General features: G+C 40.7%; 1 protein-coding gene and 1 long non-coding RNA gene across 2 annotated transcripts in view; one reads left to right on the top strand and one right to left on the bottom strand.

Moving 5' to 3' along the window:
- Nucleotides 1-1,526: 1,526 nt before the first annotated feature.
- TMX4 (thioredoxin related transmembrane protein 4) overlaps nt 1,527-13,427 on the bottom strand; it is a 48,040-nt gene continuing 36,139 nt past the window's right edge. The window contains exons 6-8 of the mRNA XM_064572841.1: nt 13,076-13,177; nt 6,479-6,542; nt 1,527-5,306 (exon numbers count right to left, since the gene is read on the bottom strand). Coding sequence (XP_064428911.1) covers nt 4,942-5,306; nt 6,479-6,542; nt 13,076-13,177 — 531 coding nt within the window. The 3' untranslated portion in view covers nt 1,527-4,941. The remainder of the gene's footprint in view (nt 5,307-6,478; nt 6,543-13,075; nt 13,178-13,427) is intronic.
- LOC135361789 (uncharacterized) overlaps nt 5,701-13,427 on the top strand; it is a 39,540-nt gene continuing 31,813 nt past the window's right edge. Inside the window, exon 1 of the long non-coding RNA XR_010405778.1 lies at nt 5,701-5,828. This is a non-coding gene — a long non-coding RNA (uncharacterized LOC135361789). The remainder of the gene's footprint in view (nt 5,829-13,427) is intronic.

Raw genomic sequence — 13,427 nt, 5'->3', positions numbered from 1 at the left:
GTATCTTTCCAATGCTACAGTGATAGGAAGAATTAGGTGTAGACCAGAGTATTCTGAATGCCCTAGGAGACCAGATCAGTCCATGATGTCTTGAAGGATTAGCAGCATCCTTTGCCATCTGCACCAGCCCTGACCACCTCCAGACCTCAGGACCAAGGGAAACCTGAGAAGTGAGTGAAATGAGTTTCTATAGGCAACACAATGACTATAACAAAGAGGAAGTCTTGGATCTTTGCACTTGTTCTTGCTTTGATGCACCTTCCAGAGTAGCTAAAAGGCACATGATTTGCATTTCACCAAGTTAAAGAGAAGAAAGAAAGAAAGAGAGGAAGGGAGGGAGGGAGGGAGGGACAGGGAGGGACAGGAAGGGAAAGGAAGGGGAAGGAAGGAAGGAAGGAAGGAAGGAAGGAAGGAAGGAAGGAAGGAAGGAAGGAAGGAAGGAAAGAAAGAGAAAGAAAGAAAAGAAGAAAAGAAAGAAAGAAAGAAAGAAAGAAAGAAAGAAAGAAAGAAAGAAAGAAAGAAATTAAGAAGAAAAAGAAAGAAAGAAAGAAGGAAGGAAGAAAAGGAAGAAAAAGAAAGAAAGACGGGGGAGCAAACAGATTGGATAGAGGATGGGCACAGGAAAATTATTTTTTTAACAAAGCAGTACTTTTCACTGCCTAGGCAAATGACTTTTGTGAAAATGCTTCTATGAAAAGCAATACACTATTTTGATTTTACTTAGCACTATCATTAGGTTTGGATGCAAATAGAAGTTTACAATAAAATAAAAACATATGATCAAAGATTATATACAATTTTGTGACGCTTGAGACTCATATCTTGATTCCCCATTCCAGATGCTGCAGATGCTATCTGAGGAAGGAGAGAACACATGGATGAAGAGAAAAATAATTAAATATCACTGAGCTAAATAATTAAGACTATTACAAAAAATATAAATTAACAAATTTATAATGTATTACAATACAAATAAACAGTATTTTTAGCATAAAAACTGCATTTGCACAAAGAAGCTATTTAGTAACAAATACATGAAACTACATCAGAAACGTGAAAATTATCTGAGTCACACATATACAGGGGTGCAGTTCCCATGAAACTTGACCGAGAAGAAGCCATCTGAAGGCCATGTCTGAAACCACCAAAGGCCTTCTAACTAAATCTCCTGGTTCAGAAAAGCTTCTCAAAAAGCTGCCCCACCAAGGTTCATCATTTGGTTTTTCAAGAGAAACTGATCTTCTGAAGAGGATCAAAACGTAGGACTAAGGTAAAGATACTGAACAAGAAGGAACTTTTCTGTTGGCACAAAAGATTCACATGAATACTTTTCAAAACACTATATTCGACGGGATGGGTCTGTCACAAATTTATAATACTGGTAGAAATAACACTTCAATACTGAGCTGGACAGAGATAAGTTGATACACATTAGCAAAAGCACCAATCTTTCCCTTCTTTCTCTCACTTCATGTCAATTGAACATTTTATACTGAAATCTTAGGTGGACCCTATTGTTTCTATCCTTTTTTTTTTTTTGGGGGGGGGGGGACTCTTTAATGTTTGCCATCCTGGAAAGCAGCATACAAGCTCCACTCTTAAAGACTTGGTTGTAAAAGTTATAAAGGCTAAGTGCTCAGCTAGAAGATGTTTTTATCATCCTTCCCCCAAAGGTGTTACAGAATGCCAGTTCTGCAGGCTTACATATCCTCAAATCACATAGCAATGCCATGGTTATCAACAAGGATTTTGGCCATAAAAAAAGTCAAAATTTGGCCTTCTCCACTGTCAAAAGCCAACCCGGCTAACGCTTGTTTACTTTTCATTACAGTCGTTATTTTGGATTTCTTTTTGTAGTTAAAGAAGCCTGTGGCTAACAGGGCTCACACACCAGAAGAGGTTGTAAGTATGCACCCATGAGGTTCAGGGACCTGTGAAGTGAATGAGTCCTGCCTGTCACCCCATTCTGTGCTTAGACTTCAAAGAGAAAAAAGTGGGATTGCCTATCTGTAGCTCCAGTAGGAGATCTCTAAGCAAGTTGGGGTGGTAGAGCAGATCTAGCAAGAGATGAATGATAAAAGAAACTAAAAAAAACGTAGCTAGAAGTTTCAGACTTTCCCTCTCATCAGAGAAACTACTCCCATATAACACACTGCACCCCCATTCTCAAATCTACCATCACTTTTATTTAATTTTCCTAATTTTGATTTACAGAAAATACTATTCTGTAATTAGATGACTGATATTGCAACATAGGAAGCATGATTATTTTTTATTTTTTATTTATTTATTTATTTTTTTTTAAAGATTTTATTTATTTATTTGAGAGAGAGAGAATGAGAGAGAGCGAGTACATGAGAGGGGGGAGGGTCAGAGGGAGAAGCAGACTCCCTGCCGAGCAGGGAGCCCGATGCGGGACTCGATCCAGAGACTCCAGGATCATGACCTGAGCCGAAGGCAGTCGCTCAACCAACTGAGCCACCCAGGCGCCCGATTATTTTTTATTTTTTAAATCAAAATCATGTTTCCACACATTTGACTTCTGGATTAAATAGATTATCTCCAGAAAAAATCCATAAAAGCCTACTGAAATGTTAATCTAATTTCAAATTATTTTAGACTGACTTTTTTCCCCTTAGTTTTATATTCAGTAAATACTGAAAACCTAAAGGCCTCAAGTGGAAAGAAATCAAATTAGATGTGTACTTATCAGGCCATTTAATAAAAACCCCACCTTTTGCCAGGATGTTAAAAAAAATGGTTCCTATAGCCACAGAGGCTTCAACTCTCAATGAATCTTCTTCTCCAAACTGGTTTCCCCTCTTCCTCCAATTTTTTAAAAGTATTGTTGAGAAAGAACATACATTTCTCTTGTTATATAATTAGGTATTATTTGGGGTCCAATTGGAAATTGGCCTTACATTTATAAAAAGTGAAAGTGGATTTTATTTCTTCATTCCTTCCCTTCTGGTCAAACACTCCACTTAAAAAAAAAAAAAAAAAAAGTTTTAATATAAGGAGCGTAAAAGGGGGAGGTATTATACAGAAAAGCCAAACTATGAAACCTTTCTTATTCCATACCTCTGAATTTAAACTTACTGATGTTTGAAAATTGTTTCAGCTGATTATAAGAGAAAGAAATCCAGTGACAGAAGGGCTGGCCCCACTCAGCAATGATCCACAAAAGCTTCCTAGGATCAGGGAGAGGGAGTTGCCACCATCAGAACCATGGTGCTTGGGCTGAGGATGTGTTAGAGACGTACATGGTGGAGGGACAGGAAATGAGCCAAAGTCAAGGTTTTCCCAGTCTGTCAGTTCTGTGATGGCCTCAAACTCAAGGTGCTGTTGCTGTCTGAAGAGAAAAACTATTGGCGACTCCTCGTGAACCTCACAGTACGGGGGGATGAGACTGTCAGGTAACTGAGTTGGAAAGATGAGAAATAACCATCTCTAAAAATTGGATTCTGTCAGAATAAAAACTCCCTTGTGTGAGGCTTGCAACAGGCCCATCCAACCACTCAAGGGTAGAGGATCTCAGCACCTCCCCCTCCTCCAAGGAGCCTGTGTTCAAAGTTAATAAAAGGTAAGGGTTATCAAAACAGCCAGACAGGAGTATACTGCATATTTCTTTATAAAAATGACAGAAACTTTTCGAATTTCATAAACGTGTATTACTTGTTTTTCTGCAGGACCCAAAGGGTGTAGGATCAACTTCAGACATCTTTCATAAGCTTGGAATCTAATTTTATGAATTTATTCGAAGACATAAATCAGGTAAGGCAGAAGTAGATGGATGGATTCCCTAAAAGAAATTGGGCCCCCTGGGTACTTTTAGTAGACTGAGTATTGAGAGATTTACAGGGATAAAATTCTTTACAAGATTAAGGAAGAAGGAAAGGAAACCAAATCTTTCATTTCCAGATATTCACTTTCATTAATTCTTTCACCAAAAGCACATCACTGAAAGAAAACCAGAAATGGTTTTGCACTTAATATTAAAGTGGTTCAAGAGCCAGAGAACCCCTTGAGATGGAAGCAAAACAACAAAGTATTCAAGTTCTCTTCACAAGACAACCTTGCACTGGCAACACTTAGGGCACTTCTGGCTTCAAAAAGAATATTGCTAAAGGATCCTTTTGAAAAAAAAATTTACTACATTTTGGCAAACAACAACAACAACAATCTGTCCTGTAAAATCCCTACTTCCTTTTGAATCTCCAAAGGTTACAACACTTCATTCAAGATCCTTGGCAGTCACAGCTCCGTGGGTTTTGGTTCTGGATTATGTAAACCCTTCAGTCAGAACGAAGGCGGCTGATGTGTAGCGGAGGCCTCTCACTGAGGAAGTATTGTGAAGAGTGTGGGGCGCCTGCAGGCCCGTGGTGGGAAAGTTGGAAATACTAAAGGTAAGAAATAAATCCTAACAAAGGAGATTTAGAGAGTTGGGATGACGTCCAAGCTCTTTTCTACCACAATAACCAGGGCCCTCTCAATTTCTCTCTCTGAAAAAGTGTCTCTGTACCGTGGTGGCTGATGTCTCTTAAAGTTTGACAAAAATGAATACTTAACACAAGAAGACTTCTGTGTGTTGCGGATGTGCGGATGTGCGGATGTGCGGATGTTGTCGTGTGGCTTGGCTTGCGTTTTATGGCGCCTGCGGGGTGCTTTCTCTGGTCAAAACTCTCTAGCCTCAAGCTAATGAATGTGTGCCCATGCCAAGTCCCCAAACAGATGCTAACACCCTGTTTTTCTGTTTCCTGATTGTCGTGTCTGAAACACTCTCATTAACATACATGAGGCTTCATGCCAGAGACTACATGACTAGAGATTGTTTTTTAAGAGAAGCTTGCTCATTCAGAAAAAAAATAATGATTTGATTTACACTGCAGACCAGAAGGAAGCTGACTACTCCTCTGGTCTGAATTCTCGGAAATACTGTCATTAGACCTGTGGGCCCTTGTCGGCGTGCTGACTTCTGCGCTGCCTCAGGGTATCTTCTGCCACCTCTGTGTGGGCTGGGCTGGCCTGCTCGGGCACGTCTTCTCCAGGCTCAGCTTCTCCCCCCTCCTGGACCTCTCCCAGGGGCCCTTGGTCCTGGGCGTCATTCCTCTCTTCGTCCACACGAGCAGCCGGGCTGTCCTCCTCCTCGTCCTCCTCTGCTTCATCCTCATCACCAAGGTCTTCTTTCTCTTCTTCCTCATCTACAAGGCTGTCCTTGTTTTCTTCTTCATTTGAATCATCTTTTTCCTCCTCTGCATCCTGTGGCTGTTCAGCTTTGTGGGCCTCCTCTGACCTCCGAGTCTGCTCTGTGGAGGGAACAGAAGGGAACAGCCTCTCAATAAACTGATCATTCAGCAGGCACTCAAGTGTGTCTAGCCGTGAAATGAAGCGGGGGGGGGGGGGGGGGGGGGCACGTGACAGTTTTCTCCAATCTGAAGCTATGTTATCACACAGCCCCTAGCTCCATCCGGGGCTTCCCCGTTCCTCTTGGGAAATTTCACTGACCCTGCTGACTTTGGTAGAGCACAGGGCCAGGGAGGGCAAAGGTTCTTTCATGCTTTATATTTGGTACCTTACAGAACACTCAGCAACCCACTCACTCACTGGTCAGGTGATTGGTTGAGAAATGTGACTTAAGTCACAGGACTTCCCAGGAGCTTTTGGCCAGAGTCAAGAGGAAAAGCCTTCTCTCTTTCTACAGGAATTGTTCAACTGATAATATGTGAGTTAGGGCTGTTGAGAGCCCCCGAATCAGCCACAGAGAAGCAGAAACCTAACAACCCTTGTGCTGTGCTTGAAGCCAGAACATCCCTGGGTCTTCCAGTTATGTGAGTTAATTTAAATTTTCCTTTTTTTCCTAAGTTACTTTAAACTGGGTTTCTGTGATTTTTAAGAATTCTAAGGAACATAATATATTATCTAATTATCTAAGGAAGTCTCAAAGCCTTGAAAACTTCAAGAACTTAAAAGAAATAGAAGTTTATTTAAACTCCCACATAAAATGCAACAATTTTAAAGTCTCATAAAAGTCTTCATGCAAAGTCTCAGAACTAGGAATAAAAGCATGCAAATCCAGGGCTGTTGAATCCCACAAATGGTGTGGGGCAGTGCAAAGATTTGGGGAGACTGTTCTTACAGTACTTAGGATAGTTAATGATACATAGTTGAGACTCAATAAATACGAGTTGCCCGCCTTCATTCCAGTTTGAATGAAAGAAAAGGTATCAACTAACTGATGAAGGGCATACACTTAAAGGGAAAAAATAACTGCCAAAATGAAGTATTCCCTAATTTAAGGGGAAAAAAAGAATTTTTGTTCAAATCTGATCTAGAGAACATATTTCAAAGAATTTGGTAAGTGGTGATGGTTTGGCCACCTAATGAATTGGGGGAGGCAAAGAATCTAGTATCTCTGTGAGCACAAAAGGGCACACCCCAGAATTCCAAAAATACTCTATCATGAGTTTATCATACTTACCAGTACGTTCAGATAAATGCCTTGGAAGTGGTATATAGAAACATTCTGATATTACCACCAGGACCTGGAGGGAAAAAAGTGATTTTACTGTGACTAGATATAACATTTAATACCAAAGAACCTCAAATGTAGGCCTTGGTTCTATAACCAGATATTCACAGACAATTAATTAGCAGTTGGTCAAAAGTCCTCAAAAAAGACATGGATACAATTAAGAATCTCCTATTTTTCAAATGTAACAATGTAGGAGAATATTACAAATAATTAACAGGAGTCAGGGGTCACAAAGTCAAATGTCTATAGAGAGCCCATTACAAATAGGTAAATCAAGCAGGTATAAGAAAATAGATACTCTGAGCCAAGTCTAAAATGACCTTTTTATTTTTATTTTTTTTTAAATTTTACTATGTTATGTTACTCACCATACAATACATCATTAGTTTTTGATGTCATAATCCACGATCCCGCCATTGTTTCGTATAACACCCAGTGCTCCATGCAGTACGTGCCCTCCTTAATACCCATCACCTTGCTAACCAATTCCCCCTCCCCCCTCCCCTCTAAAACCCTATTTGTTTCTCAGAGTCCATAGTCTCTCATGGTTCATGTCTCCCGCCAATTCCGCCCCCCCCTCATTTTTCCCTTCCTTCTCCTAGTGTCCTCCATGCTATTCCTTATGTTGCACAAATAAGTGAAACCATATGATAATTGACTTTCTCTGCTTGACTTATTTCACTTAGCATAATCTCCTCCAGTCCCATCCATGTTGATGTAAAAGTTGGGTATTCATCCTTTCTGATAGCTGAGTAACATTCCATTGTATATATGGACCACATCTTCTTTATCCATTCATCTGCTGAAGGGCATCTTGGCTCTTTCCACAGTTTGGCTATTGCGGACATTGCTGCTATGAACGTTGGGGTGCATATGGCCCTTCTTTTCACTACATCTGTGTCTTTGGGGTAAATACCCAGGAGTGCAATTGCTGGGTCATAGGGTAGCTCTATTTTTAAATTTTTGAGGAACCTCCACACTGTTTTCCAAAGTGGCTGTACCAACTTGCATTCCCACCAACAGTGTAAGAGGGTTCCCCTTTCTCCACAACCTCTCCAACATTTGTTGTTTCTCTCCCTGTCCATTTTTGCCATTCTAACTGGTGTAAGGTGGTACCTCAATGTGGTTTTGATTTGGATTTCCCTGATGGCTAATGATGATGAACATTTTTTCATGTGTCTGTTAGCCATTTGTATGTCTTCTTCAGAGAAGTGTCTGTTCATCTCTTCTGCCCACTTTTTGACTTGATTATTTGTTTTTTGGGTGTTGAGTTTGAGAAGTTCTTTATAGATCTTGGATACTAACACCATTCACAAAGATAAACTCAAAGTGGATGAAAAACCTCAATGTGAGACAGGAATCCATCAAAATCCTAGAGGAGAACATAGGCAGTAACCTTTTTGACATCGCCCACAGCAACTTCTTTCAAGATACATCTCCAAAAGCTAGCAAAACAAAAGCAAAAATGAACTTTTGGGACTTCATCAAGATAAAAAGCTTCTGCACAGCAAAGGAAACAGTCAACAAAACAAAGAGGCAACCCACAGAATGGGAGAAGATATTTGCAAATGACGCTACAGATAAAGGGCTGGTATCTAAAATGGCCTTTTTAAAAACACTCCTCTGGCCAAACAAAATTAGTCTGCATATGGCTGCCTCTCACCAATGGGTAACCACTGACAGTAAAAGACGATGTCAAGGTCTAGAATTCTTAAGAGTACCATAAGAAATTTCTACAGAAATAAATTGTGAGAAAAGTCATTAATGATATGAACTAAACCCTATCTTAGACGGTAATGGCCTTGGCTTCATCTCCGACCTTACTGCAGCATGAACCACTTTCTATTTACCCTATAAACATCCCTCTCCCTTCATAAACTACAAGCTCCTTAGGGGCAGGTTCGTCCCAGTCCCTGTTCCATGCCCGGACTGGCATGGACCATGAAGCTACAGGTTGTGTCATGAAGGGCACAGTTCCCTGACCGGGAATAAGCTGCAGTCATTCTTACACGTTCCCCTACAGCACCCCACAATGCAAACGTCCACCCAGGGAGAAGTTGCCCGCTTAGAAGGGCAATCCACTTCTTGTACCCAGCTAACTCCTGGACTTTGCCTTTACTTTGAATAGTTGCCCAGGCTTTAAAATAGTACTACTACTTCATACATTAGTGTTTTAAAGGTGCTCTAAAATTTTAAAGAACCTAAAGAAGTCACAGTACTTTTGACTCAATTTCATAAACATCAAACGAGTACCCTACTTTGTGTTCAGAATTATTACCAATCTGTATATTCATTTATTACTTTACTCAAAATTTGGTTCATTAGGTTCAAGGTATCATGTTAACCTCTGCAGGGAGGAGTTCCAAAAAAGGGGAAAAAAATGGCAGTTTAATTATAAAGCAATATGGAGCATGAATTCCATAAGAAAAATGAATAAAGCACTTTGACAGATATTTACAAGATAACAAATACGACAACCAGTTATAGGTTTGCGAAGGATCAAGAATGGCCACTTGAGGGGCGCCTGGGTGGCTCAGTTGGTTAAGCGACTGCCTTCGGCTCAGGTCATGATCCTGGAGTCCCGGGATCAAGTCCCGCATCGGGCTCCCTGCTCGGCAGGAAGCCTGCTTCTCCCTCTGACCCTCCCCCCTCTCATGTGCTCTCTCTCTCATTCTCTGTCAAATAAATAAAATAAAATCTTTGAAAAAAAAAAAAAAAAGAATGGCCACTTGAAGCAGCCTTCAAGGTCCTGGGCATAGTCCTGAGTGGATGGGTAGCACCAGCTGCCTGGCTCCTCTGAGCTACACCAAACTGGACCATGGGGACTCCTGGATCCAGAGAAAGCCCTGAACGCCAGGCGGGGGAGACCCATGTGGTAGGGCCATGGGATGCATGAAGCTCTGTGGGTTGGAGAGGAACAGGCTCCAATCCACTAAATTGATTTGAACAGTAAAGAGGAAAACATTTCCATCTGAAAAGACTGAGGTTGAAAAATTTCATTTTCATGTGATAGTCCCTAGGGAAGATGGCAGAAGAGTAGGGGACCTGCGTTTCATCTGGTCCCTTGAATTCAGCTAGATTATCTATCAACTCATTTTGAACACCTGTGAATTCAACCTGAGATCTAAGAAAGGAATTGATGCAACTCTATAAGTAGAGAAGTGACCACTTTTTTGCAAGGTAAGAGGTGCAGAGAAGTGAATCTGAGGGGATATATCGGAAGATAAATCACAAGGGGAGGCAACCTCCATAAGCCGGCTACCAGAAAGTAATATAGCAGCGAAGCACAAAATCAGAACTTTTAGAAGTCTGCTCCTCTAAGGGAGGTCCCTCCCTGAAAGGTGCGCAGGTGGCGAAGCAGGGCAGAATCCTAGGGGGGAAGTGTGGTCTCAGGATCCCCAGGGTGACCGAAAGAACGGGGTTGCCCGAAAGAACGGGGTTGCCTGGGTGCAGCAGAGTTCCCAGGCATCGGCGTGGGAAGGCAGCTACAATTAGTGAGCCCGGGAATGGCCTCTCAGCTAGGTGTTGCCATACATCACAAACTGCAGCATGATCGGGGCAAGCCCTCACCAAGCAGGGGCCCAGCAAGCGACAACCGCTGCGAGATCTGGCTCCTTCCCCCAGGAGGAGCGGTGTGGGTGTGCACCATCAGGCAAACGCTCCAGAGCAGGGGCCCAGAGAGTGGCGGGGCCTCCAGGAGACACTCCTCTGCAGCTGGGAGGACTGGTGCGGGTGTGCACCGCAGGAGTCTGCGGGGTTCAGCGCACACAAAAGGGATTGACTACCTTTCCCTGAGGGTGCGCTGGAGAGAGGGGGCCGTGATCATTCAGCTCTGGGGCTGGAGATCAGGGCTCTGCTGCCATTTTTTACTTTTGTTTCATCCCTTAAAATGGTGCGAAAAGGCTTCAGGGAACAAAAGTCACACGGAGCAATGCGAAGCAGCTTCCAATGAGCCGGGCCAGGAGTGGTGCAACTCCACAAAGGTAAAGATGCCTGAGTATCAGTGCAACAGGGCCCTCCCCCAGAAGACCAGCAGGATCCTCGGGCAAATACCAAGTGTATAGATCACTCAGAACTGAAAAACTCCCGCGCTGGGGGAAAATAGTATATAGAATTAGAGGTTGAGCCCTTTGTTTACAGGTGAAAAATAACGTTTACTAATGTAATGCGGTCATCACAAGGCTCAATCAAGAAAACAAACAAAAATCTAAACTAGCAGCCTTGTTTTGACTTACCATCTTTTAAAATTAGGAAAAAGTAGGAAACATAATCGTTAGGCTTATGGGGAACAGTAATTTGACCAGGAAATCACTTCTATGGAAAATATCGTGTTCCTCCTGGCCACTGTAAAAGTTGAATTTTATATATGTATGAATCTAGAAAGATTAATAGAGGGAAGAACTTCCAGGGACACCAGGACCGAGCTTCACAGGACTGCAGGCCTGGGCTCTGCTTTCAGCCCTCAGTTAAAGGCAAAGGTGCCACAGAACATGGAATGCACAGCTGCAGACCTCCTTGAAGGCAAAAATTCTAGCTGTTGGGCGCCTGGGTGGCTCAGATGGTTAAGCGTCTGCCTTCAGCTCAGGTCATGATCTCAGGGTCCTGGGATCGAGTCCCGCATCGGGCTCTCTGCTCCTTGGGAGCCTGAATCTCCCTCTGCCTCTCTCTCTCTCTGTCTCTCATGAATAAATAAATAAAAATCTTAAAAAAAAAAAAAAAATTCTAGCTGTTATGTACTTTTTTTTAAATACATATTATGGTTGTAGAAAAGGAATCAGAGATACGTGTTTGGTATTTATGGAAATTTATTACCAGAAAATGTAGTATTCTTTTGTTAAATAAAGTTCTCCTCCCAACTTCTTATAAAGGAATAATATTCTATATCATTGAATCACTTGAACAGTCTAGAATCAACTCTCTTTTTCCTATAAAGGAATAATATTCTATATCATTGAATCACTTGAACAGTCTAGAATCAACTCTCTTCTTCCTTCAGTCCAAACCTTAATAATCTTCCTGGACCGATTATTTGAATCTAAGTTTCCAAATGAACTTAGGGCATAGGCAGGCCTGGCCTGATTTTTTGAACTTAACGTTAACATCAAAGATAAAATTCAGAAACTCTTTATGCTGAGTAGAGTTTCCAGTGGTCTTTCAATAGGCTCACACTCAACCTACATTCTCCATAACACCACTTGAGAACCACCCAGGATCTCATGGTGTTCCCCCTACAAAAGCCTCACACTCGTGTGGCTCTAAAATACACCGCTAGAAAGATCTAGCACTAGATAGTAGATGGGAGAAGCATATTTATATCCAGTCAAATTTATATCCAAAGTCAAATCTTTTAGGCCAGACCATCAGAGCCATGTTGATTAGCAATAAGATTAATGCAACCTAATGAATGACATATCTGAGTTCCAGCCCCATCTGTGGAATTAACACCAGTGGTCAGATCTCAAATATAAGCCATAGCATGAATTAAGCATGTCTGCAGCAAAATAAAATCAAGCCTCCTTGGCTTCTTGGAGTATGGCTTTGTCATAGCAAGTTATTTATTAATATATATAAAAGCAATTGCTAACATTTTAAGCTTATTTTTAAAAAGGACTTACTAAAGAGCTGAAATGCATTATACAATATAAGGATAGACTTTAAGATAATCTAACCTGAATGTCTGTCCTTTTTATATAAATTTTTAGTAATCATCAGTTATCCCTATCATACAGTGTTTAGAAGCTTTGTGATTAATATATAACACAATGGCTTTTAAGAACTTCTTAATTAGAGTTTAAAGCTTAATCAAATTGATCAAGTGTGAGTATAAAAAGAAAGATCTAAAAATTATGTAAAAGAGTAAAACATTGCCAAAACACTTATAGTTGCTTATGTAGTGAAGTAAATAAATTTATTATTTCAATTCTTACCTAAAACATCTAGGGAGAAAACACACAGATACCTACTAGATACTAATTTTCATACCTAAAGAAGACATAGTAATGTGCTTTGCATCTTATTTTTTTCCCCACAATAATGACTGTTTTTTTATCTACACTATCTCACAAAATCCACCTTAGGATAACCAGAATTATATATAAGTAGCAGGTCAGAATTAGAGGTTCAGTTGGAGGATGTGAACAAGAAAAAATCTTGTTCACCTTGTTCAAGGAACAAATTCACAGGTTTGGCCTTATCACCACAGTGTCCAATCAAGTAGGCGATGTGTGAAATCACAGCTGACTTGGTTGTCTTAGAAAGTGACTATGAATTCATGTAAGGTCTCCAATTCTTCTTTCATTACTACCTATATTCTAGGTAGCACACATCTTCAGAATATTTAAGGTTAGGATTAGGAGATAATAATTTAATGAACTTTCCATTATATCTCAAATTACCACTGAAAGTAGTATCAAAAAAGTAACTGCTTAGATTATACACAAAATGATACTTGTTTATGCATCTTTTCTTTCTTGGCTGCTATCTAGTTTTGCATGAAACCCATGTGGCTTTAAAGAAAGGGGGGAAAATGGCATTATCTCTTACCAGACCCATGAAAAGGCCAAAAATCAAGGTGGCCATGACGAAAAAGACGTAAGAACACCAAGCAGGAATTCCAAGGGTCACTGTGAAATAGTTGTGAAGATGCTGTAATCAGAAGAAAAAAATAAAATATTTACTTATTACCAAACATGTTTGAATCTCCCTCTCTTGCTAGAACTCAAGTCTGCAAACTGTTTCTACATGTATGAGTTCCCACAAAGTTCACCCAATCTGCATTTATGTGATTCTTCAAGGACAAGTCAAATTTTACAACACTGAAAATCAGAGAGTAATAATCAAGGTCATATCTAGTAAGAGTTATATTTCTTTGTTCATGATCTGGTAGAACTCTGGC

This window comes from Mirounga angustirostris, unplaced genomic scaffold (genome assembly GCF_029215605.1).
Source record: "Mirounga angustirostris isolate CCGP_5_RB_7025 unplaced genomic scaffold, mMirAng1.0.hap1 SCAF_10, whole genome shotgun sequence".
Lineage (NCBI taxonomy): Eukaryota > Metazoa > Chordata > Mammalia > Carnivora > Phocidae > Mirounga > Mirounga angustirostris.
This window is presented reverse-complemented; position numbering and strand designations above follow the sequence as displayed.